This window comes from Neodiprion lecontei, chromosome 5 (assembly GCF_021901455.1).
Source record: "Neodiprion lecontei isolate iyNeoLeco1 chromosome 5, iyNeoLeco1.1, whole genome shotgun sequence".
NCBI lineage: Eukaryota > Metazoa > Arthropoda > Insecta > Hymenoptera > Diprionidae > Neodiprion > Neodiprion lecontei.
Window position 1 is genome coordinate 28,841,178 of NC_060264.1, and position 25,902 is coordinate 28,867,079.

General features: G+C 41.2%; 1 protein-coding gene across 20 annotated transcripts in view; it reads right to left on the reverse strand.

Annotated features, from left to right (window-relative positions):
- Positions 1-25,902, reverse strand: part of LOC107218191 (ensconsin) — a 77,898-nt gene that overhangs the window by 7,974 nt on the left and 44,022 nt on the right. For 5 of the 20 annotated variants that reach the window (XM_015655986.2, XM_046740107.1, XM_046740106.1 and 2 more), the window contains 12 exons: positions 11,450-11,518; positions 10,831-10,896; positions 10,328-10,517; positions 9,687-10,033; positions 8,246-8,455; positions 6,477-6,944; positions 2,204-2,383; positions 1,494-1,825; positions 982-1,300; positions 769-890; positions 349-590; positions 27-150 (listed from right to left, as the gene is read on the reverse strand). In XM_015655986.2, the coding sequence (XP_015511472.1) occupies positions 27-150; positions 349-590; positions 769-890; positions 982-1,300; positions 1,494-1,825; positions 2,204-2,383; positions 6,477-6,944; positions 8,246-8,455; positions 9,687-10,033; positions 10,328-10,517; positions 10,831-10,896; positions 11,450-11,518 (2,669 nt within the window). Of the gene's footprint in view, positions 1-26; positions 151-348; positions 591-768; positions 891-981; positions 1,301-1,493; positions 1,826-2,203; positions 2,384-6,476; positions 6,945-8,245; positions 8,456-9,686; positions 10,034-10,327; positions 10,518-10,830; positions 10,897-11,449; positions 11,519-17,619; positions 17,808-18,029; positions 18,727-23,987; positions 24,695-25,902 lie in introns of those variants that run through there. The other 15 variants (XM_046740108.1, XM_046740109.1, XM_015655982.2 and 12 more) reach the window with 13 other exon arrangements.

The following is a 25,902-nucleotide window of genomic DNA, read 5'->3' on the forward strand; positions in this document are numbered from 1 at the left end:
TGATCCGTATCAGTGGAAGGACTTACCTTTGTCGGTGTATTGGGTTGATTTTTTCCTCTAGTCCTCAGCATTATTGCTTCGACACGTTTCCGTCTCGCAATTCTTTCCTCTTCCTCTTTCTTCAGGCGTTCAGCCATTTCGATTCGTTGCCTAGTATGGAATGAAACCATTTGTTAACAATGTTTCATCAATGGAAACTAAAGATTATTTTCTTTTCTTCAGTATTTCGTTAGAATTTTAGTAATTATACATACGAAACAAAGGAATACAAGAATATTTCAAGTGTGCAACAAAATTATTAATATCAATTTTTTTTTTAATCTGTCCAATTAAATTTCGTAGACTTACTTTTCAGCTTCTTCTCGAGCCTTTTTCTCAGCTTCTTCTTTTTCCAGCTTCTGGCGAGCCTCCTCTTCTCGTCTCTTGCGATCTTCTTCTTCTCGACGTTGAGCTTCCTCAATAGCCAGTCTTAATCGTTGTTCCTCAGCCTGACGAGCTTCGCTTGCCAATCTTAGTGACTCTTCTTCAAGCCGACGCTGCTCCTCTTCCTCCGCACGCTGTCGCTCCATTTCAAGGCGAGCTTCTTCCTCCTGAAAGAAAAAATTTTTATGCTCAGAAATTGCATTCTCATACACGTGTCATATAGTAACGACAAGTATTAGGGGATTTTCAAGCAAATCCTATGATTGTTGTTCTTTCGAACTTAATAAAAGAACACTTTTGACACCATTATTATAAATAATTAAAATTAAAGTCGGTCATACGCACAATTCTTTGCCGTTCCAGTTCAGCTTCACGCTCTGCTTGCTCTCGAGCAAGTCTTCGACGTTCAGCCAATGCTGCTTTGGCTTCTTCCTCTGTTGTGATTCGCGTTTTAGCTATCATTGAAGCTGTCGGAACATAAATTTACAACTCATTAATTTGTTTTTATTCAACATTCAATTCGAAAGACCAAATGTGTATTTTCATCAATTGAATTACCTGACATGTCGGCGGGTTCGTCGCCTTCTGCATCAGGCTTCAGTTCTGGCTCTGGAGATTTTTTATCCAACTTTTTTTCCTCTTTCTTTTCCTCCTTCTTCTCAGGTTTGACTGCTACCTGTACAACTGGCGCTACTGGTTCGGGCAGAGTTTGCGGAGCTGAAAGATCCTTAGACGGATTTGAGTCCTTCTCTTTCTCCTCCTTAGGCAGCTCCGGTACAATTGTTGGCTCTGTTTTGACAGGCTGAGCATCCGGTATCACATCAGTCGTCACTTCGGTGCTAATATTTGTCTTCAACGTAGCAGACTCCTGGTTAATCTGGTCAACGATAAGAATAAAATTAGACCAAGTGAGGCTGAGTCGAAATAATTTTGTGAGATCTAATAAGGTGTAATGATATTTCATCAAATATTTGGTGAGTAAACCGGAGCTGAATGTAAACCCATGAATCTGATAACTTTTCCCTCTTTGGAAAACATTTAATAGACCGAAGAAAAAATGTTGAACATACGTCTATTTTTTCAGTCCCATGGTCAAGCTTCTCCTCGTGTTTTTCAATGATCTGCTGATCACCGTTTTTAATCTCAGTCTGTTCTTCCTGCTTGATGAATTCAGCAACGTGCGTTTGAATAATAGGAGGATGTTCGGTGCCTGGACTTTGAAGAGGTGTAGCTTTCGGAGTTATTCTAGGTGATGCTTTAGTGGATTTAATCAATTTGTCTATCGGTTTCTTGGCTACATTTTCGCCAGCAGTTTTAGGCGTTGACGGTTTCTTTGGAGTGCTGTGAACTTTTGGCAGTGGTGGCTTCGAGTCTTTCGTCACTTTGAGATCCCCGATAAAGTCTGGGAAAAACGATCGATCGAAGATTAGTAAGAGGAAACAAAAATACTGCAGAAAAGCAAACCAATGAACAAACAAAGAAACAAGTGAAATTTATTTCTCACAGTCATATTTACAGTATTCACAATGTGCAATGCGGATGTACGTATATTGCATGACGCTGCCAGTTAATCGCGTTGCGGAAAGAGAAAGATATAGATAAAGATAAGTAAAAGAGAGTAGGGATAAAAAGAAGTAGAGTAGAAAAATAGAAAAAAAGTTTTGTAAAATAAAAAAAAAGCTACAAATAAAACAAAATGAACAATCCAAAATGCTGATGCTAATACGGAAAGATTTCAGATCGAAGGAAAATAAACTATAAACTATAAAGCCGTGCTCACTGTGTCGCTCTGTGACAGTAACACCGGTTCCGGCGATGGAAGCGGGACGTGGACGACGCGGGGTTGTCGTGCGAGGGCGCAGACTGACATTACTGCTCCCTACGCTGCTCCCACTCTGCTGGCTCAAGGAGCTGTGGGGTCGCGACGGGCTGCTCGGAGTCACCTCCCCGCTGCGAATACCTACACCCACCCAGGTTAAGCCTTATTTTGAAATTTAATCTTTCTACATTCATATATGCAGAAATAATATTGCTGTTTGTATTATAATTTTGAAGATTTACGACCATGCGTAGGCAGTTTGTGTGTAAAATATTGGTAGTGAAGAAAATTGCTATTAAATGGCAGCTCCGTTTTTTTTTTATTTTTTTTTACTTTCTTATTTCATTCATCAGTGCGATATAATTTTGCTGTCATAACTTGCGATCCCACGACAAACGCTTCTCACAGATACGTTGAGACTCTTATACAAGAAGAGGCATAAAAACTATACGTTTTATAGTTGGAATAAAATTTCTATTTTTAAAAGAATTGAAAAATGGTTCGAGTAATAGTATGTCTAGATTCAAGTTTGTAACGAGAACTACACAATGGAGAAAACTTGATCCGACTGATAGCTCATGAATTAGTAACAAAAAATTTTTTTACTACTATGTATCTATTTACAGAAAAGTGAAAAAATACATTATTACTTCAACGTAATATCTAGCAAGCTTTAGCTAGAAATAATAACAACAATATACATTGTGGGTATAATGTAAGAATTAATAGCCTGTGGAATTGATAAATATCTTTCTGCATATACATTTGCATATACGATTATTAAACATTTTTTTGATTCATTATTAATACAAACACGCACATTCTATCCAGTGCGTAAATGATAATTCGAAATATTCATCGTCATAATTTTTTCATCAACAGACTAATGTGAATATATGTAAGGTATATTCAAAGTAAGCCGCCCACCACCATATTCGCCGAAGGGAAAAGAAGAAAAGGAGAAAAAGTAGCTAAACTGGGGAATATGAAATGGAGGAAAATCATTGAATGTATATAATGAACCAAAAATAAACGAACAAGATATTCACAAGACAAATTACAATGTAAATTAGAGGTAGATATACATTTTTATACATATATATATATATATATATATATATATATATATATATATATACACATATATATATATAAGTATAGATATGTGTAAAGTAAAATTTGAATAGCATGAAATTGTATACAGACGCGTGTATAATTCTGTAAATATAAAAATGGCATGATTTATTTGAAAAGAGAAAAAAGAAAATTTGAAAAAGGCTGTATTGCACATTAAATACACACAGGTATGCAAGTAATATGTATATGTGCGTATAATTTCACGTTACGTGTAGGTATGCAAATTCTAAGTAGATATGTACATACATTTTAAATGTGCATCTTACCGATTACATAGTAGAAGTAGCAGGGGTAGCAGGTAGTAGTAGCGTGATACCTTCACCAGCATCGCCAAAAGACTTTATTGTATCGAGCTCAGATTGTTAATTACTTGTATACTCATACTCACGTACGCATTAGACCAAAGTGTTAGCACACGGCGATTGTTCAGCATGATTCGACGCAGAGTTTTACCAAATTTATTCTAACTTTATTAATTGCGTGACTATCGACTAGCATTGTTAATTGTTAGTGAATAGTTTAGAGTCTAAATATGCAGATAGCAGAAATGCCAAAGCCTTTGAAACGCTGAGTTCGACTATATTTCTGAAACTACTGACCGTAATTGGCAGGTACATAAAATTGACGATGTATGTTTCGCAGATGAGCAACTGTTAGGCTTAATATTTTATTTACTCATCCAATGGACGTGTAATTTACTTTTCTGAGCGCCCAGTTTCTACTGAAAACTAACATAGTTACTTAAAAATTTTAAATGTAGTTCATTTTCTTCTAAGCCATGCATCGCCAATATTTTACAACAATCACGCGGTCACAGACCGCGGTCATAGAATTCTAAAACCTCATGAACATCTTGAAACTATGTGGAGGATACGAGCAGAGCCATATCAAGAAATCTGGCCGTAAGTTATGGCACAATTGTATGCTCTTTAGGTGTTGAGTACATACCATAATCAAGATTTAGGTGCTCAATGTTATCAGAAAACTTTCCTTTTTAAATTGCCTTGCCAGGATTTCGAAGATCGATTAAAACAGGTATTGGCCACTGTTTGAGTGCTAATAAGGCTCTGTACCGAAAATTATTCTGTTCGACTTATTCGAAATAAAAAAAAATAAAAAATTGTTTCAGTTAAATCATTTTCAAAATTCTGGTCATTCAGGTACCTATTTTGTGCAAATGCTCTGCTAGCATTTCGTCGTGTTAGCAGAGTAATGTCTCGTTGAAAAAGAAAAAGAATCTAGTACGTAGATCTTGATTAGGGTATGTAATGAGCACCTAATTATGCAGTATCACACGTGGTCGTCTTTTCTGACACAGCTTCGCTAATTGTATTCAAAAATATTATGCATGTTTTCAAGCTATAGATACTGACTGTACAAAAAAAATTTAACAAACAAAGTTTATTTATATTCACGTCGTTTTTTTTCTTTTTTATCAATTTAGTCGTTAGCTCGCATTCTTGCTCATTCTTCATACCAACATATGTGACCCCAACTCATTAAAATATAGATGGTAGAAAATGTCTAATTACATGATAAATTTTTTGTATTGTTTTTTGTTTCAAAAACCGAAAGCTCCAAAAAGTTGTTTACTGAAACATGGGAGTATTTTTAAAGTATACTAAACTTTCGCTAAGTAGTGTGCTAATAGTTCCCCTAGCATTGAAATACGTTTTAAGCTAACGGAAACTACTGATTATACCTATTCTTATGATTTACATTACAAAGGTATCCAAAATATTGACAGTAAAAATAAGAACGGATCTATTGTACAAAAACTCTCTATATTTACTCAAGGAAATATCTATAGTACTGTCAGAAAAAACTCAAAATGAAACTAGTTATCAAATTTGTTCCTACAGTTGATACTCGTCGAAAATACATCAACGTTACATTTATGATAAAATTATGCAACAAAATGCTTGAAACACGTGTGCAAATTCACCAACTTGACCTACGGTCACATTTTGACGAAAATTAGAATGTTTCAAAACACATGATACGATTCGCGTTCAGTAAAATATTGCGACAAGATACCGGTTTCCGTATTTTAGTTGCTTAAAAATGTTCGCTTTGGTATCGGAAAAAATATAGGTATGTGTATATCTATACACACATGACGCGAGTTTCTTTTTTCACGACAACTGTATAATATAATATAATACGATAAACTCAACCACTTAACCGCCAAGGCGTCAAGCCCGCCGTGTCCGTAACTGCCAAAAATCGTGAAATGGCGTAATTCAATGGCATAAAGTAATTCACTGTTTTTGGGTGCCTCGGGTGAATTACTTTTGAAAGCATCTGTTTTTTAGCGGTCGAGGAATCCGATTATGACCATAAAAGCGTATTTTTTCCTCGCGTTCGCACAGTTTTGAGCCCTCGAAGTTGTCGGAATTCCTTCATCATTTTCTCAAATGGCGTCATAAAACAAATTATCATATTCTTTTTTCGAGATGGCTTTTTCCTTTGAAAAACTCTGAACAATAATATCTTCGAGTCGAAATAAGCAATTTCAAAAAATACCGAGTCAATATGATTTACTATAAATTATAACTATAGATTAAATTAGAAAAATGATTCGGTAATTATTGAAATTGCATATTTGGACTAAAACAGATTATTATTCAATATTTTTCAAAAGAATAATTCATCCCGAAGAAAGAAGATGATAATTTGCTCTATGACGGCATTTGAGAAAATGAACAAAGAATTCGTCAACTTCGATGGCTCAAAACTGTACGAATGGGCGGAAAAAATACCTTTTTATGATCATAATCGGATTCCTTGAGTTCGAAAATACCTAAATATACATGCTTTGAAAAGTAAAAATTCACCTGAGGCATCGAAAAACATTGAATCACTTTATGACGCAATTTCGTGATTTTTGGCAGTTACGGCAACGGACGAGCATTTGACCAAGGCTTGGCGGTTAAGTGGTTAAAAGATAAAAGAAGCAACGAGTAATGTATCTCATTTTTTATACAAACTGAAACTATCCTCCCGAAATGATTGACTTTGAAAATACTCCGAGTAAGAAAGCAAATGAGATTAATTGATTTAATGGGAGAGTTGAGTTCGCATAAGTGGTCCTTACCTTGCTGCTGCTGTTGTTGGTGATGCTGTTGTTGTTGTTGTTGCTGCTGGTGCTGATCGCGAGCTCTGCGTCGCAATCTTTCTGCTCTGGTTGGTCTCGGAGTAGGTACTGCGCCTGGCAAAGTACCCATACTACGAGAATTATCGGATCGCTTAAGGGATTTGGTTCCAGCTGCAGCCAAGTGAGACATGCTGCGACTCATGCTAGAAGCCCCGAGTGGCTGGGACTGTTGTTCGGCCAGTGTGCTAAGCTCGCTTGGACGTTTTCTAGGCTGTGATAATTGGTCCAGCCTGGACATGGAGTAAGTCCTACCTGGTGATCGTGCGAAAGCCTTGGCACTGGAGCTACGTCCAGTCGAAGGTACGACATCTCGTGGGGACGGTATGGTCGGCATTAGATCTGTGCGCCGTCTGTTCACTCTGAGGTATGCCGAACTCGGAGTTCCGGGTGTTCCGTCGCTGTCTTCACCTGTAAATCGCGTCTTGCTTAAAGGCGACACCCAAGCTAAACCCTCAATTACCACCTGAGATAAAATGGCTAAATAACGTCGAACACCTCGCGCAATGTTTTTTACAAATTTGGTTTCTTTGGTTTTTCTTCATTCCTTTTTCTTATGAATTATCAGTTTCCTTGGAGATGCAACAGCATCGCGTATACATGTAACGCCATTGCGTGACGAGAGTTCAAAATTGGTGAAGGCAGAGACAATGCCAGAGGATTTAAACGCCAGATGTTGGAATTGTCTCTACCACTTCTTAAAAGCAATGGAATTAAAAATCTAAAAAAAAAAAAAAAAAAAACAAATACTAAATTCATTCTACATCACTTGCATGCTGAGCAACGCACGCGATACAAACCAAAAACATAACTTGCGGCTGATGGTAGATAATCGGATGGTGAATTATTGTTTGGTCCAAGCTTATCGCTCATGCGGGATTGTATTTGGTACGGACAAATTGGGTCATTCGTTGCATTTACGTATTTGGAATAATGGGATTTGGGGGAGAGAGTGGTTGAGAGGATTGAAAACATGTATATCTAGCAGAATCTTTCAAACTCAGAAGAAAACAACAAGCAGATAGGAGCAGCCATTTGGCAAAGAAAACTGCAGAACGAAAAAATCCAAGCAACAGCGATGTCTGCAGCAACAGTCTGACGATCAATACTTTTTCAAAAATATTCTCTATGAAATTGCGTATCGTGTTGTTGAAATATGACGAAGAGCTAATCAACTCGTGAAGCCGTGTTGTAAATACGAAGAAATTTCCAGCCTATTTCAACGAACTAATAAAATTCCACACGCGCATAAACGGTCATTGGTGAGTTTAGTTGAGACTAATCAAAAGAGATTAAATTCGTAGCATCAATTTTCAATCGAACAATATCGTACGAAAGAAATGTTAGTGTTAGATTTCTTCATTCTCTCGGGATGCAACAAAACGCAAGCGAAATATTTTTTCGGGTTAGACTTTTTCTAGCGAACGAACGGTGTTTCGTGTTATACCACGTATTGACATTATTAAACAGTGTGAATTTACGCAAAGATTAAAAGGGGGGAGGTGGGAGAAAAACCAACCCATGCTTCTGTGTTGTAATTTTTTGTAGCCGAGTAGAACAGCTGATACGTATAAACGTTACATTACAGCTATACGATAAGATGAGTGAGCTTGCTTTTTTTTTTTTTTTTATATCATACAAGAGAAAAAGATTCGATGTCGTCATATTTTCCGAGACTTGATGCAGGCATCTAACAGGAGCAGAGAACTCACCGCTGACTGACCGCTGATTAACGATCGTTGCAGGCCTAGAATCTCTACCTTGAACAGCGGTCTTATGGTCGATGTCAAAGACTTCGTTGGTGCATGTAGGAGGCAGAGAGAGGCTGGCTCTCTTTATTTTTGCAGGAGTTAGGGGAGGATGGTGATCGGAACTAGCGTTCCAATTGAACACCTCGTACATTGAGGAGGACATTCGCATATCTGGAAAGAAAACGTCATTCCCGCCATTTCATTATCAGCGCCGACTGGATAAACATCATTGATCGGTCGATGCTGGATGTGTAAAGCAGAAGGAGAAGCTGGACCTGGACCAAAGGAGAACAACAGCGAGACGAAGAACACGTTCAACCCCAAAATCCTCAAAACTCGCCAAAAGTCTATCGAGAGTTTCGTTAGATTTTTCCGGCCCCCGATTCAGCGAGCACTAATCTCAATTAGCTCGTCGATATCCTCAGAGTCGTTTAGTGAACAATGTCCATCATGTTGCATTTCGCATATGTGTCCCAAGGAGGTAAAAGCGTGCCGAACGTTGATACCGCCAAACGAATAGTGAATTTTCTATCTTCCAATAAAACGATAAATTTTGAATCTCACTTTACAATCGAGCAAAATAAAATACAAGAGTGCAACGATAATAACGTTGGTTATACTGCCGCCGTCCGTTACGTCCATACACGTGTAAGAGAGTGATAGAAATAGAAAGAAAAAAAATGTAGTGCGGTTGCAACGAGCGAAATGTGAGCAGATTCGGGATGCTGAAACGAAATAAAAATCAGATATCTGCGAGATGAAAAGTTTTCCTCGACAAGAGAGTGATCCTACAATTATAACAGGGTCAGGTGCTAAAAAATTAAGCACATCAACAACGGGGAAATCATTTGCCACATCTGCATGTTCTATCAATGTGCTGCCAGAAACGATGACTATATGTATAAATATAAGTATAATATATCCCATGCAAGAAACGAGGACAAAAATAAACTATCAGTGCGTTTACCACCATATGTACAAAATTATGAAGATAAATCATAATTCCAATATAAAGAAGGTAGGCCCGATAAAGATTTTTAAAAAAAAGAAAAGGTAAAGTAACCAGGCTAACTTATAATTAAAAACAAGCGATGAGCGGTGTTCACGCGAATAAACCGTACGATTATCATTGTTGTTGTTGTTATTATTATTATTATTATTATTGTTGTTGTTGTTGTTATTATTATACTCTATCGCTCTGATAAGACCGCGAACCGAGTCTGTCGTGGGACTGATGAGACGAAGTACGGAAGAAAGAGAGCGGGAGGGTGAGAGAAGAGAGAAATAAAAAAAAATAAATAAAAAACGAATAAAATTCAGTTACCGCCTTGTTGTAATTTCGATAAACACCTGTGTCTTTAACTGTGAGAGGAAGAGTGTGTGCGATAACGGTTTCACCAACCTTCGCCGGGTTTGCGGTCTAATCCACCGGCAGACGTGGCTCTCTTCTTACTGCCGTCAAGTTCTCTCTCGGATGACCGCCTCGTGAGAGGTTGAGCGGCTGTGAACATCATGACATTGGTAGTAGACGTGGCCCTTCGCGTACCCCAGAATGTCGAACCGCCGGTATCCGCGGGCTCGAGCATCCGGGGCGTCGAGCTACCGAAGGCAAAGACGATCTGTGATTTTTCATTTTTCTTCTTCGCTTCGATCCGAGCCTCTCTTTCCTGATTCTTCCGCAATATAGCCTCGCGTCGTTCCCGCTCCGCCTCCCATATCAATCGTTTCCTTTCTTCTACCTGATTCCGCCTAAGTTGAAAGAACAAAATTCGCCTTGTCACACGAAGGAAGGGAACATTTTTTTCCTAAATATCGACTCGAATGCTCTCCGTCTCATAACCGTCGCGTGGGAATGTAAAAATTCACCTGATACCCGGTGTTTGTTTCTGTTTATTTATTTATTTTTTTTTTTGTTTTTTTTTTTTACAAAACAAGTCTGGCCTACCGCTGATCATCGACGAATCGTACCCCATGATCATCGCCTCCGAATGAGGTGCTTCCATTTTTTTTGTTTGTTTTCTTTTTTGCCTTCGTATTCCTTACCTGTCGTTATCGCGTGACCTAAGCTCATCGATTCGTTTCCGTCGTTCTTCCTCGCGCTGTTCCCTGAACCGTTGGGCAGCAAGGGCCTGTTGTCTAAGCTCCTCAAGCTTACGTTGTCGTTCCTCATTCTGTCGGTCACGGACGAGCTTTACTCTATCCGTATCTTTGGCGCTCCCGACTGACTCCCGCCCTAAACAACGAGACCGGAAATGACAACACACTTCAACTTGAAATGGCGAACACGTCTCTTCGCGCGGGATGATCGCGACCTATAGTAAATGGTCAAGCAAGCAGTTCCGCATGATCGATACAAGCGAAACAAAAATTGTTTTTTTTTTTTGTTTGTTTTTTGTTTCCAACCATTTTACATAACCTATACTCTGTCCCATAATTTGGCATGCAATTATCAAAAATATACCGAATCAAAACTCAATGATGATAACATATGAAAAAAAAAGAAAGAATGACAACACAACGAGTGAAATATCTTCTCGGATGATTACCTTGAACGTCGTAGGAATTGTCACCGTCAAGGGAGTCTTCATCGTAGAGGCTCCGACGCTTCACATCTGTTGATCATAAGAAAAACAAGAAATCAAATCACATTGCGTTGGTAAATTGCACCGATCTCTATACTAAATGAATGACTGACTATTTGCCGATTTGAAGCAGACGAAATCGACATCAGCGCTTCAATAGCTTAAATGGAACTAACGAATCACGTGGCTTACTGTGTATGCCATTGGTTGATGTGACAGAAACATGCGAATAAATATGTTTCCGATAGGCTATCACCCACGTGACCAGTTAGTTTAACATCAGATATCGCAGCGCTGATGTCGGTTCTTCGTGACTTCTAATCGGCACGAGCTGCCGTATGCTATGGCAACGTAGGCATCAACCATTGAGTTATAATACAAATCAGTGGTAAATTGAACTAAATTGAATGCATCGTTGGCTTGCATACGTTGCGTATTCTTATCAACGATACGACAAGTATCGGATCGCAGGTGAGTGTGAGAAGGTCTGTAGAATTCGATCTACCGCAAACGAGGGTATCGCGTGTCGTCATCGTCGTCGACGACTATGATATTTAGAGATAAGAAAGATGGCGCGACTCACCCTTAGGGATAGAGTGGCGATTGTGTGCAGAGCTGGACCTGTGGCTAGCCTCCTCAGGAGCGGCTCCAGCTGTAAAAGAAGAACGCAACGTTTCCGGTTACAATATCACCTAGACTACGACAACGTTCATCTTTTACATTACGTGCTACTGCAGTAACAATTGTTTCTTCATTTAATAGCAATATTAAAGGTATAACCCACGTTACAACAATTCGACAGGAGTCTCCAGTTTACCAAATGAGAATCGTCAACGTCTATACGTGTAAGAGATTGATTTTTGACGACTGACAACCTATACGAAGCTATTAAATCGGATAATTTCCGGTCGTTGGACGGGCCTCGTTGCGTGGGTCAAATTCAATTACTGCCCTTCTCTCTCTCTCGTTGTCTCGTTCGGACACGGGTTCGTCAGTCAACGTTTACTGCCTGACGTGGGAAATTTTTCATTTCCCTGTGATTTACGGCCTCTGGTTGGTGCAGACCATGCAGTGCCTTTAGCCTTTATAAGATCGTGATCGAGCGTGAGGGGGCGCAAGGCCATGAGGATTATCGACCCCGACGTTGGATATTAAGCTCAACTCATCCTCACCGAGATAATGTGATAAAACTCAGAGGTGCCTTATACAAGAGATCGAGAGGAAGTTCGCCGCGAAGGGGCGGCCAAGAGAGCCGACAATTTCCTTCGCGTTTTTCCCTAGAACGATACCACGAGTCAGCAACGGCAGTCCTTAAAATCACATTGACGTAGAAAAACTCGGCGATAACGAATCCCGACGTTATTATATAGGCAGAATCTTCTTCGCTTACGTCAACGGCTATCTCAACGCCTCGTTACACGTCACAGGATATATACATACAGGTATACATATACACACTGAGTAACAGGCGAATATAACGAACAAGAAATTTACAAAATAAAAATTAAAAAAACAAAAGGAAGAGAATAAAGATAAGAAAAAAGGTGAACAATGGAGTAGAGTTTTCTTGGGTTTACACTGCAAGTAGAGAAAAAACAGGTCAAGACTCTCGAAAACGGATGAGAAAATACACCCCTACCGACATCCATTCTCACCTACATACCTATAGCATACATATCATACATATATCTAGGTAGGACCCTCCATTTCCCTGTACAATTCTACGAGATATATATCGACGATACGGATAACACTCGCACGTTCCACCCTGTTTCGAGGATCAAGAGAGGTCGAGAGTGTAAAGTGTTCTCGAGATTTTACCGAGGCTGTGTTTGACTCCGGTTACCCCTGGGATCGGAAAGGTGCGTTACTACGATCAATTCGTCGTCCGTCCCTGCGGGGAAGAAATCGAGGAGGTGGCTAGTAAGTCGTGGATATCAATAAAGCGTTTTCAAGTCCCTTTCCGAGTCGCGGATCCCTTTTCCTGCAGCCGTCTGAAGGCAAGGCTTAATATAAAACGCGGTATGAAACGGGCCGTGAATCAAACCTTAGCATAATTTGAATACGTCGCAACGTCGCGGCGGAGAAACTGAGAATAGAAAAGAGAAGAGACGAAGACACAGAGAGAGAGACCGGTTGAAAAAAGGAAGATTGAACCACCACCGGCAACCCCCTAAAAGTAAAAGTTCACCAAGTGCCTCTTTCCGCAAGCGTCGGTCAATAGACCGAAGCATATCTTCATGATTTTCACCGCTCGGATGTACGTTGTACCAATATACTCCAGATGACGATGGTTGCAATAGAAGCATCTCCAAGTTGTTAAACTTTCCACCTATACGATAGCAGCGTAAAACCTAGCGTCTCTCGGAGGAGGCATTAGCTCAGGGTAACCCAAAAAGTACAAAACGAAGAAGGAGAAAAAAGAATTAACTGATCGGTTTATTGCACACCAGGTGCAACGTTTGTCTTGAAATAAGAGGTGTAACCTTTTATGTCTTGATGTATACGCGAAGTGATGGAGTGTCGCAAGAACTGCTGAAAAAGTGATAAACCACTTCTACAAGTTCTACTGAAAATCAATTCGGTACTGACAAAACCACAATGTAGACTGTTTTATTCTTACATCAATCAATACACCATGTCCAATGAATCGACTTGAATTGGAAATGCATAGGAACAATAATTGCTATGGGTGTAACAAATTCTAAGAATGGATGCAATACGTTTTGGTGAGCAGAAACGTGCGATAAATTTATGCAGGAGACTGATTTATTTTGGATAATTTACGAAATGAAAGAGGAAACAGTATATCTCCATGTATAGGTAACGTCTAACAGAGCATAAAATGTATCGGGTAGGTTGAATTGGTTAGTTATTGCAGACCCTTGGTAGTCGGGATTCAACGTAACTCGCGAGAATGGCGACGTTAGTTTTGCAATGAAATGCGTCTACTAAGTTGTGGGCAAATTGAATTACCATCAACTGACATAAGGGCTAGCAACAGCCTACTGCAAGAGTTCCTTTCCCTGCTCCTCTCGCGCCCTCTGATCGTACATCGTTCTCGCCGGAACATCGAAGAAACGCTTCGTATCTGTTCCTGGGCATAAGACCACTACGGAGTATCCCAAAGGTGGAGAAGGAGCTTCCAATATCGATACTCAAGTCTTGAGTGGGAGTGCTACAGCAAGGATGAAACGCGGAGAGGAAGAATTCGGTCGGTCGGTTGGTCGATCGGCCGGAATTTCACCCTCAGCGAAGCGGCAAATTCTCCTTGAAACTCTGATCTGAATAAGGTATACGATATATACGTGACAAAAAAGTAAAAATAAAAAAAAAAAAGTATAAAACCTGAACCAACAAAGACGCGGCCGATAAGATTCTGCGATTTTTATATGAAAAATATCTCATAACCCCGACACGACACGACGAACGGTCTTAGTTGAAGGCCTCCAGACGAACTTTGGCTAATCACACACGCATCGGAAGCTCTCGTGCGAGGCTTCCCAGCTTTGGACAGGATTCAGTAGACTCTATTCTCGAATTGGGCCACTTTGAAAGCGTCTATTTCATACGTTGACTCCCGAAGTAAATCCCCAAGTAGAGATTTCAAAAAGAAGGTATCCTCGTGTAGCCGGTTACAGCACTTCAATTTTCAACAAGAAGATCTGCACTCGTCATCAGAGGCCGACTTTGTGTCTACCTGTTGAATCGTTCTCGAGTAGTTCGTTTTCGTGCAGAGAGAGAGAGAGAGAAAGAGAGAGAAACGATCCGATCAATGATGTCTCCGAGTTTTGTTTGAAGATCCTCAAACTTTTGCTTTACACTCTCGTCGTCGTCGTCTCTACTTCACTGCACTGTGAACTGCGGGAGAGTTTTGCGTCACGTACAACCCGTACCTACACCAACGATCCATTTATTTCAGTCACTTGGACAATGACGCTGGTTTGACAATAAGGAAGATGGAAGCCCAGCGGTAGCAGGTTCCAAGTAATACGTTCTGAACACTGTACCACGGATGAAGCACGGCCTGCCAAGGTTTGATTAAAAAACTACTGCACCAAAGGACCGTGATTTGTAAAAGCTTCGGTAACGTGAAATAGTATCCCGCACGAAATTCGCATCGCGTTCTTGTTCCATGTTCCGAATAGCCGCCATCGAGTCTGGTAGAGATGTGGTAAAGTTTGACAATGAAATGGTGCTGATCGTTTACCATTGAACGAACAAACAGCAATTCTGTTATTATGACAATTGCAAGATTGCAGCTGTCGCCACAACAAGTACCATGCAGACCATTTCTTTGATATACTTTAAAAAATTTTCAAACTTATCTTACGATCTTCGCTGCTGTCACGTTACATTCCACAATGAAAACAACCGGGTCGAACCTTGGCCGGTTTCAAACTTTTAACGATTTGATCAGTTTCGTGCATCCCTGAATCAAGTTACGGACATGTTACATCACTGTTTTGTAGCGTCAGCAACATCAGGAGCGGCAAATATACGCTAATGCGGTTAGCGATATGGGCTTAATACTGGCGCGCGTTGCCAACCAACCGCCTTCTTCCTTCCTCGTTTCATACGACATAGCGATATATCACACATTGATAGCTTAAACAATCTTTGACGCCCATAAGCCGGTTACGAAATGATGTGGTATAAAGACGAAATGCCTCTATTTTTGGCCGTTGTCACATGCCAATATTGTCACATTTGCATGAATTTGCATATCTACGGAACTGTGTCGTTGAGAGTGTACAACATTGACGCTAACGTGCAGCTCTAATAAAATCATACTGCTTCGCGCGTATTAGGTGCGATAAGATTTATAAGCCCCCAAGCTCGCAAAATCGTAACTGAGAGCGTGACAAAACCTGATAAAAGTCAGGCCAACTGGGGATACGTACGTGCCCTGGTACGAATTGCTCGCCCTAAGTTCCGCCTGATTTAGCGCAGCGATGGGGTAGGTGTTGATCGTTACGACATATCGCACACGTAGCTTTACTACGCTAGTACTACCATCCTTATCCGTAAACGAAACAAGAACCGAGTCGATTCATCGGCTTTAAGGTGAGTGTACCAGCTAATGACACGTTTAGAGCTCATTATCGATCCTTTTATTTTCCAAAATTATAAATTGGGGGCCCAAATTGTGAATTTTTTGACAACTAAAGCCAATTACTAGAAGATTAGATACTACAAATTTATTTTTTTATAACTCAAGAACCAAGGATCAAACAGATACAACCAAAACTAAACGTTTCAATAACTTCTACATTTACCTTAAGCATTGCCGCTTTTGTCGGATCGTCAAATATTGAAAATTCTATTCCTTGCTTTTGTATAACGATATCGATGTTACGTAATTCAACTACGAGTTGGAAGGTTTGGGTATCTATATATATATATATCTGATTATTAACCTAATGGAAAAATCTGCAACTTTTTTCTTCCCTTCAATGTTATTTTTAGACGGTAATGAGCTTATCAATTTCATGAATATCTCCCACTGAATTCACGCTGCGCCAGAGAGTTCAGTACCTCATGCGATTTTCCCACCACTGCGGACAATTTCAACGAACCTTCGCTTATTAATCTTCCAGTTTTCTTTTCCACTTCATTCTTGCCCTGTCACTACTTCCTACTCCGTTTCATCTTTCAATGGAAAATTTCACAGCTATGCATATGATCTAATTCGCCAATATTCACGAGAAATTAATCCCCTTTCATATTATAACAATCCTTCTCGATTAATCAATGAAACACACGAGCGAGTCAAGGTCTTATAAAAACGATAGCTCAGTTGCACCGATGAGAAAGTTTTATATTAATTAACCTGAGATGCTCATTCGAAGGTAATTAATTAACAATTACGCGCGGTCATTAAACCGGGTTTAATAGACAGGATGGTAGTCCAAAGAACAGGATATCATCTGCAAAACATTTCCGTTATCGCGTTTCACCCAATTTTTTTACCCGTCAGACTTGAATTCAGCGTTACCCGTTTCTTTCTACGTGCACTGCACACATTTATACATACATAAAAGTATGCAAATGAATTATTTCAGTTCTATCAGTTCCATGCACATCGGTGAGTCACATTCGAGTTTCTCCGCAAAGTCAATTACTCAAATGAATTGATTCTGGAATCAGTTTTTACCTTTTCTCAACTATGCAACTGAATTAATAACTTGGAAATTCGGTATTGACTTTACTTTCCAACAACGCAGATTCTGGCTGAATAGTAACGTTTTGTTTGTTTTCCCGATTCAACGGTATAGAATCTCGGCCTTGCGGAGAAAATAGTAATAGTAATGTTCACGGTGTTCCATGGGATGGATGCACGTATATCTCATAAAGTGAGAAAGCTTAAATTGATTTGAACATTTCCCGGTGGCGTGCCTACCTAGGGCGATGGTACGATTGTGATAAAATGCTCGATTGTAACGGTGCAGCACAAACTGCTCCACGCGGTAAAGTTTGGCGAAGAAACTTGCGCATACGACCGCATTGCCGGTGAAAAGGCAATACCTTAACATCGTACATAAGTTAGCCTCAGGGGTTGAAATAATATTTGGAAAATATAGGATACGTTATGAATTTTGTGACACGTGTCTAGTTGATCCAAACATTAATATTCAATCCTCAAGTCTTGCCCTTCATTATACGGTACGAGGACGGTAGTTAGGTTATAGTCCCTAACTCATGCCGAAATCTATGGGTAATTGGTATGCCATCGTCATGATGAAGTGGTACCTTCATCCTCTGAAGTTGAAGCCTCATCAATTGGTTCCGGAGATGTACCTGGCGACGGAGTTGTACCGCGAACGATTTCGTTGAGCCTTCGGTCCAGCGAAGAAGCGTAGACGGATCTTCGGGTATCTCTGTACTCGATCCCTGGAGATCTTCTGCCGGAAAAGTCGGTCGGAGTAGCAGACCTCCTTCTACGGTAACCGGGAGAGAAGGGGGAAGAGAGAGAGAGAGAGATGATCTAATTATCCAGCAGACGTTACCGTTGACATGAAGTTCGACCTACGATTCTACTCTTCTTCTTTGTTCATAGGTAAAATAAGATATGCCAGCAGCCCGCGACATGCGACAGAAGAAGAGTAGAACTGTAGCTGAACATTAATAGGTGTTGTGTTTACGACCGCGGCGCGACGTACTCCTTGAATGTGGAAGTTGGCGGCGTGACGACGGTCCTTCTGGATGGAGCAGCGGTGTCCTTGAGGTCTGCGGATGTTGTCGCATTCGCCAATTGAAGGTTGGCAGAGGACTTGGCTTCCTTGGCGGGAGACGATGGCGGCGAGTTCGGCGGCGACGGTGAGGGACTATCCGATCTTCCAGAACTGTAGCATACCGCAGCCTTCCTGAGTGTCTCCCGGCACAACTCGGAGAACATGTCTTATCCCCCATGGCCGGCCCAAGAGGCCACCAACCTCGCCGCCACTATTCAGTCTTCTCCACGACTTTGATCGCTGTATAAAACGGCCCACTCGCTTGCGAGCATAACCGAACACCCTCTACTACCTGGAAGAATATCACCTTCTCCCCATCGAATCACGGACAAACTGCCCTCACTCACTCACGCACTATCAGCGGACGGTGGAACTCTTTCGAAATCCACGTTTCCAAGATGCAGTAAACCTGAACTTAAGTCGTGATCGAGTTGCGAATGCACGTGTATCTTTTGATCGTTCGTTCTTTGATTGCTTCGCAGAGGTTAGGCGCGGAATACTCTCAGTCCTATTGGCCGGATTGCAGAAGCGTCTGCAACCTTGTTCAGCATCCTCGTGTTACGATGGCTTGACATGTTGTCAAAAACGTGGAGTGAACGAGAGGGTGCGATCTCTGGGCGAGGACTGAGGATTTGGTACTGCGCTTTAGGAACGCTTGTAACCTAGAGGGAGGCACCATCGCTGGGGACTCCCCCGCCGCAACCCTCCACCACCAACGAACCTCCACGCAACGCTGTTGCATCGATCAGTTGCGCGCCGTTCGCAGGCGGCTTTCAGCTGCCGTTCCAGGTTCCTTAGTCACCAGGTCGGACGGACCTCATCATCTTCAGCGTTTATATTTCATCCGGTGATACTTTCACGCCTTTAGAATTGCTATACTGGTTGCTTCTGACTACTGGATGCCGATGAGACAAGTCATCTGCACCCCCTCGACTTGCAAATGTTATATTGATGTTGTATCAAGGAGACAATTATCCAGCTGTTTGAAGCGCCTCTCGAATATAGACAAAGGACGATTTTCACATGGAGATCGTAATCCTACGAGTTTTCCAACGACGTAACAAAGAAATAATGGAAAGAATGAATTTCAGTTTGAATATTTCCTGCTTCATGGAACGTCAATTAAACCTTCGTCGTGTTTCCCGCTCGATTTGCTGATCGGTCGAGGATAATGAAATTTCTCAAGTTAATTGGCCGAGATTAGTTCCGGCAGTTGAGTACTATGGGTCGGTAACAAGCCACCGCCATCGTCGTTGTCTGTTATACCCACATCTACTTCAAGAGCGAATGATTTTATTTGAATTCTTTTTCACTCAGAGGTTTTTTTTTTCAAATTAGTTTTTTTTTTCTTCAGTCAAGGGCGGAGTACTTATTTATGTCCGCGCTATTTGATGCTATTTCCACGACAATAGGGGTATCGAAAATACGAATCGAACCGGACAAAAGAGAAGAAATTGAGCAAGTCTTACTCAACTGCCTGCTGCATCGATATTTAACGAAACACAACTCTGGCAATGTCGCAGTTGAAAGTTCCAAGAAACCCTGACGCAGTGTGAGAGTTCGCAGGATAGAGAATCTGGTCTTCAAACTCGGAAACGTTTTACAACCCCCCAGCAGCATTCCCAGTGATAATGGGTAAAATGCAGGGCTACCGGATAGTACCGGGTAGTAAAATAATTTTTCTTTCACTTCCGATTCCTGACACTTTAAGCTCACCAGATGCTCAGTCTTGCATCGCAAAAGACTATCATACCTATACCTACGTATAACCTTAAGTGCTAACTAAACCCAACGCTTAGAATTGGATCGATATTGTGAACAATGGGCGCGGAAATGCGCTGAAGCGTTCAAGCTAATCCTCGACTCTCCGTCGCAACGTTTGTATTAAATTAATTTTCATATCTCCGGGAAGATTCCTCTCCTCTCTCGGACTAGCGCCTCAGCTGAGGTAGTGAATCCGCTATGATGGCATCCGCTTAAATGTATCAAGAGACAATCCGTGCTGAAACATCATCAAGCGCTTCAGGAGACGCGGGGTTTACAATCTGGACGTTCCGTAGAAGATGGAAAGTCTCGCCTCAATTTCAAACGATACGTATATATAGGTGGTAGAACGGTAGCGAAAAGGTCAAGTGCCAATTAAGGTGAGGGTAGGGGGGCAATTTGCCCAGGGCAAGACATATCTCGGCTAACCCATCAGGTTCAGTCTCGCTATCTCGGTATCCTCTCGCAGAAGTCTCGTTGTTTCCCCAGTGTTACAACGGAAGCAAGCACCGCAGGTTTCCCCGAGGGTTTCAGTCACATCCTCCATAACTCGAGATTGCAACACATATCAGCAACAAATAACGAAAACCACGTGAAGTGCAGAAGGTCCATGCCAATCGTGGTACGAAGCAGACGCAAGAAATCACGACTGTAACGATCTGCTAAAGTTCTTTAAACTCAATTCACCGTACGGTCATTCTTCATGCACCATCGCCAGAAATCAGCTGAGTATATTTGGTATTCTATTCCGTTTACGATTCTGTTTCCAGGATTTACTTCCACGGGGTGCATCCATCTATGCACCGAGCATAATATGCATGAAATGTAGGTACATTGGTTTTCTCTCAAGCAAAAGAACGAGCAAGAGCAGCAGCAGTAGCATCTGGATCTATGCCAGGGCGATGTTTTGATGAGAAGAATTCGTCCATCTCCTTGTACTTTTTCAGGAGGCCGAACCACTTCTTTTCCCGTGGCACCGATGACTCTGATTGTGAAGCATTGTCGCTTTAATTTACAATCCTCCCTTAGTTGGAACAAATACGGCAATGCCTCTTGATATTTCGCAGTATCTTTTCTCCACTCTTCCAGTGATGAGGTCAGGGGTCTCTCGAACGCATGCGAAGCCCCGGGGGTGACGTTAAGAGTAGTGATACCTATTCCAGAGAAGGAGGTAAGAGGAGAAGCAGAAATACAGGGAGGGAACCGAAATGAGGCTACTAAAATGTCTTCCTTCACTCCCAAGGCAAACGACTTAAGCGGAGGAACTTTTCATCACGCTTGTTTACACTTCTTCTCGAACGAGTCGCACGAGTGAATTCAAATCCACTGCCTCGTACCGTTCCTTCAATATGTGTACATACACAACCAACCAGCCTCCGGTCGCTAACTCCAGTTAATCTCATCCTTCTCTTATCTTTCTCTGTTCTACCGTTCTCAGCGCTCTTTTCCAACTTTTCACTACTCAGAGCCAGATGAACGAAGTGCGAGAATGATCGCTAAATCTTCACAGAAAGAATAGTTTGAAATACGACCCACCAAATTTACACAGGTCATTACATTCAACCTACTATCTTTTGCATTGTAGAGGTTTAATCTTCGCAGGCTCACAGTGTGAACTAGTCAACATTGCAATTAGGGATCCGAGGTTAAACCCTAGAAGATTGAGGTGGAGAAACAGAGAAACTTTTTCGCGACCGTCCGCACGGATAAGAGAAATAAAATTTAGCCCTGTATCAGCCAGAAGTAGCGGGGATTTCGGGGGTTTTTACCGGGGATATACACATCGAGGGGAGGGGGATTCCCTGAGCCCTGCAGGCCCGGACGGGAAAGCCAGTTGGTACACTTCCAACCGCTTTCAAACCGTTGATTTATCGTCAATAGCGCTTCTTCTTCGTGTGCGCGTCTGCGCCACGCGAGATATGTACTTTGTACCGTTCTCCTCAAGCACCCAAAGTATATTGTGCTAGAAAAAAGTTAATTTCTAGTAGACACTTCCCTGGATAAGAAACAAAAGAGAAACGATATGAAACAACGGTGAGGCCAGCTGGCCTCGGAGTATCTGCGCCTTGCTTTTTCCATTTTATTTCCTCTTTTCCCTTTTCTGGCATCTGTAACCTTGTGTGACGGTGTCGAATCGTTTTTCACACGACAAAATGGAAGCAGTACCGTTATCCCAAGAGGAAAATCCGTCATCTTCACTGCGGGGTAACTGTCACGGTCAGGAAAGTTTTTCTCCGTTTTTTTTTTAATAATTTTTTTTTTTTTATTATTTTTGATTTTGGTTTTCTTTGTTTTGGATAGCAAAATTATACAAATAACGAACGGGAGAACGAATGAATATGGAGCGAAGTCCGTTCGTGATGGATTTACGTGTTCAAACGTTATATCACAGTCCAGTTGCTATACTGTTTTGAAATACCTGAGAGGAAATGATTTACATCGAGAAGAATTCATCAGCGGGAGAGATTAAAAAAAAATAAATAAATACATTTCAGTAGATGACGATGATGATAATGATGACGCGTATTTCTTTTTCCAGAAAGAAAGGAGGCAAAGTTAACGTCAGGTTGTTACCGGGTACGTGAAAAAGTTTTCCACCCCTTAAAAATACTTCATCGATAAAACCTATACTGTCGCGGTGTTTCTCCCTCTCGGCTTGAGTTTATAGATATTACACAAGCCTCCCTTACAAACTATATGAGAGTAACTTCACTCACGGGATAGATACAATAGAATACAGGTGTTTAATATATGCATGCATACAGCACACCTATGGCGAGTTATGTCGCGCTGGCAGTGAAGGGGTTTGAGTAACCCGTAGAGAAGGAACAATGGCCCCTGGATTAGATACACAAATGAAAGAGAGAGCTCGAGCTTAGAGCACCTCTCAGAATTCAGTGGGTAAATTCAACTCTTGGGATCCAAATTCTCGGTGGTCCCGACTCAGCTCAGTGCTACCAGTTCCTTTCAACGCGGCTTCCCCCGGCTTTAATATTCCCGCACTGCTATCTCCATTTCTCCGACAGCCACGGAGGAGGTGCCGAGTGAATTTCCTCCGGCTTCCTCAACGCGGTGGCGGTGGTAACGGTTCTAAAATAATCACCGGCGTGCCGTAGAACCCCCGCGAATGAAAGAAGAAATTTTTTCCCAACTTTTTTCGCTGAAAAAAATTTTGCCATAGATAAGACCAAAACCCGAATCCTCCTCCCTTCCTTCCTTCGCCCATGTCACATCTAGCTGAGATTACACCGAAAAAAAAAAACTCCGCAAGGCAGGACTAAACCTCGGTGTGCATTTCTGTATAGATAGGTTATATGTAAGTGGGTCGTCTTTGATTCAAAGTTGCGTCGGAATGATGTTCATCATGTTCCGAGTCGAGGACGACGGCCAAAAGTTATCGGGAAAAAACGGATTCGACAGTAGAATGTACATGTATGTACATGGATATAATCTCTGAGGGAAACAGTGGTAAAGTGTCGTGTGTCAATACTTCTTTTGTGCTTGAAGCTTTTACCGTGAATTAACATTACACTGCAATTCAAAGCAGGATTTCGTTTCTTTTTCTTTTTCTTTTTCTTTTAAAACAAGTCCCAAGTACGGATAACAAAAAAACGAAGGAAAAATTTAGCACTGACTTTTCCAGATTCTATGCTAGTACTATACTCGGACCTCGTACTGGTAAAGCATTACTTGTTATTTCACAATAGAATGTGGGTCATCGAGTATATAACCGGAAATGTGAAAAAGATTCCTTACAGATGTGATCAGCTGCTGTGACGCGTTGGTATATACGACAGCGAAATGGCCTCGAGAATGAGTTTCGCGAAGTGACGTATGGGCAGGTGGAAATGATTGACCGACCAATCATGGCTCCGGACAAACGTCAAGTTGTCGGACGAACGAATGACCGACTGACTGCCCGTTTGCCGGACTGTCCATCGGACAAGAAAGTCCCTTTAACGAGTAGGATCACTTGTCGTGTATCATACGTTACCCTTTTTCATTGCTTTTCCAGGTGCTAAAATGCACATTCGGTTAAATGGAAATAGAACTAAATTACGATCTTGTAACACGGAGTAGCCCAAAGTTAGTGAGTAACTTGTATCAGATGAGAACAATAACCTTCGTAAAAGTGCACCTTCCTTGTGACGCGTGGTCTGTTGCTGTTGGTTTTCTCGTGTATCGGAAGATCGTGGGGTCCGAGATTTTCACGGGACAAAGAGCTGACGAGGATTCCACGCAGCGTAGCTAAAGTGCTGCTGGGTATTCCCCTGTCCATCTCGTCTGTACCCATTATAAGCTTTGACACTGGGTCACTTTTTGGACGTGTGTGTATATTTTTACGTATCCACCTTTCACCGTGACTCGAGTTAAATAAACCCAACGTTCATCGATTTGACGTCTCACCTCTGTCACCAGTTTTTTTTATACATTCGCCACTTAACCACCTATTCTCCAAATGTCAAAAACTGATGCTTTCCCAGATGTCACGAATTACATGTTTTTAAGCGCGTAAACGCGCATTCGTTAATGTTTTAGTTGCGGATTCACAACTGCACTTGAGTTCAAAACACGCCGTATTCCACCGCCGGAGATTTAAAATAGCACAACTTCTGCGGAAAGGAGACGATACAGATGGCGTTATTGATAAAATTCTAGTTTCATCTTTCTTTCGCAAGGTAAAATATTCTCATCGGTTAGCACGATGCGATAAATAACGCGAACAATTCGCCCCCTCGTAAGTCAGTTCCTGTAATGATATATTGCCCAAGTCCTGAACTCTGTACCGCAGAGATATGAAAATGACATCATAATATATTTTCATTTCCATGCACAAATTACTAATTACTTTGATAAGAGGTATTCATTAACACTAATGAAACGAACTGTGCTGATGCTACGAAAAGAAAAAAGAAAACAATAAACAGTAGTTGTTCAACACCTAGGTGCGTGATAAATGCATGGATGAAAAAAAAGGCACGCGTTGTTATTCTCGTCTAGACTTTAGGAGCCTGAGGGCAAATTGTTTCGCGGCTAGATAGTGAAAGCGCGCAACGACGAGTTCTGCTTACACCGAGCCATGAGTGTCGGTATTTTCCTGTACATTTTTTTTTCTTCTTTATTTCTTTATACCTTCTTCTCTCGTTTCCATTGAAACGTTGATTACAGTCACACGCTGAGATGATTACCCGATTACGTTATACGAATATATGTAATATATTACGACAGAGAGACGCCGCTTTACTGATTCAAACGACCCTTTTCTTCTCACCTGCACATTGCGTCTCTCTGTTACATACGTTTAAGGTATGCCTACTTCACGACAAAAGAGTTTGTCTGCCACCTACGTCATAAAGTCACATGTCGTTCGTTCGCCGTCAGGATGAATTATAATTATTACGACTTGGTAAACAAGATGGATAATAGCATCGAGATAAAGTCTGAACACTCGTCATTATACCCGGTTTGTATTTTTAGGAAGTATTGTAGAATCATCCCGACCTTGCCGTCGACCCAAAAGAAAAACATATATATTTACCGTAGCGCAATTACGTGATGAACGGGAATTAAAAGTAACAAGTAGGCTACACGAATTGTTGTCAAAATATGCGAAGAGAGAAGGAAAGAAAAAAGAAAAAAGAAAAGAACCGATAAAGAAGAAAAAAAGAACAACCGTAGTACTGTGAAAAATTGCGATACGGCGGAATATTGCTGATCGTATGTATATATATTCAATTGTAATAAAAAAAAAAGGCTACACAGCTGGAAGCTATACCTACATGTACGACCTTAAGAAATAGCAGCTGTAAGCGTGAAATGGGTGCGGCGACGTTAAGTTTGCAACAGCAATAGCAGCAGCAGCACCAGCAGCAGCTGGATATTTGAAACTCGAAACAACACTTTATGCAATCGATATACCAACCGATGATTTATTTATGAATATGATAATCAAGTATGACGAGTCTCGAAGCCCGATTAGCACACTTTGAACATTTGGGTCCTAATCAGAGTCGAGAAGAGAGAGAGAGAGAGAGAG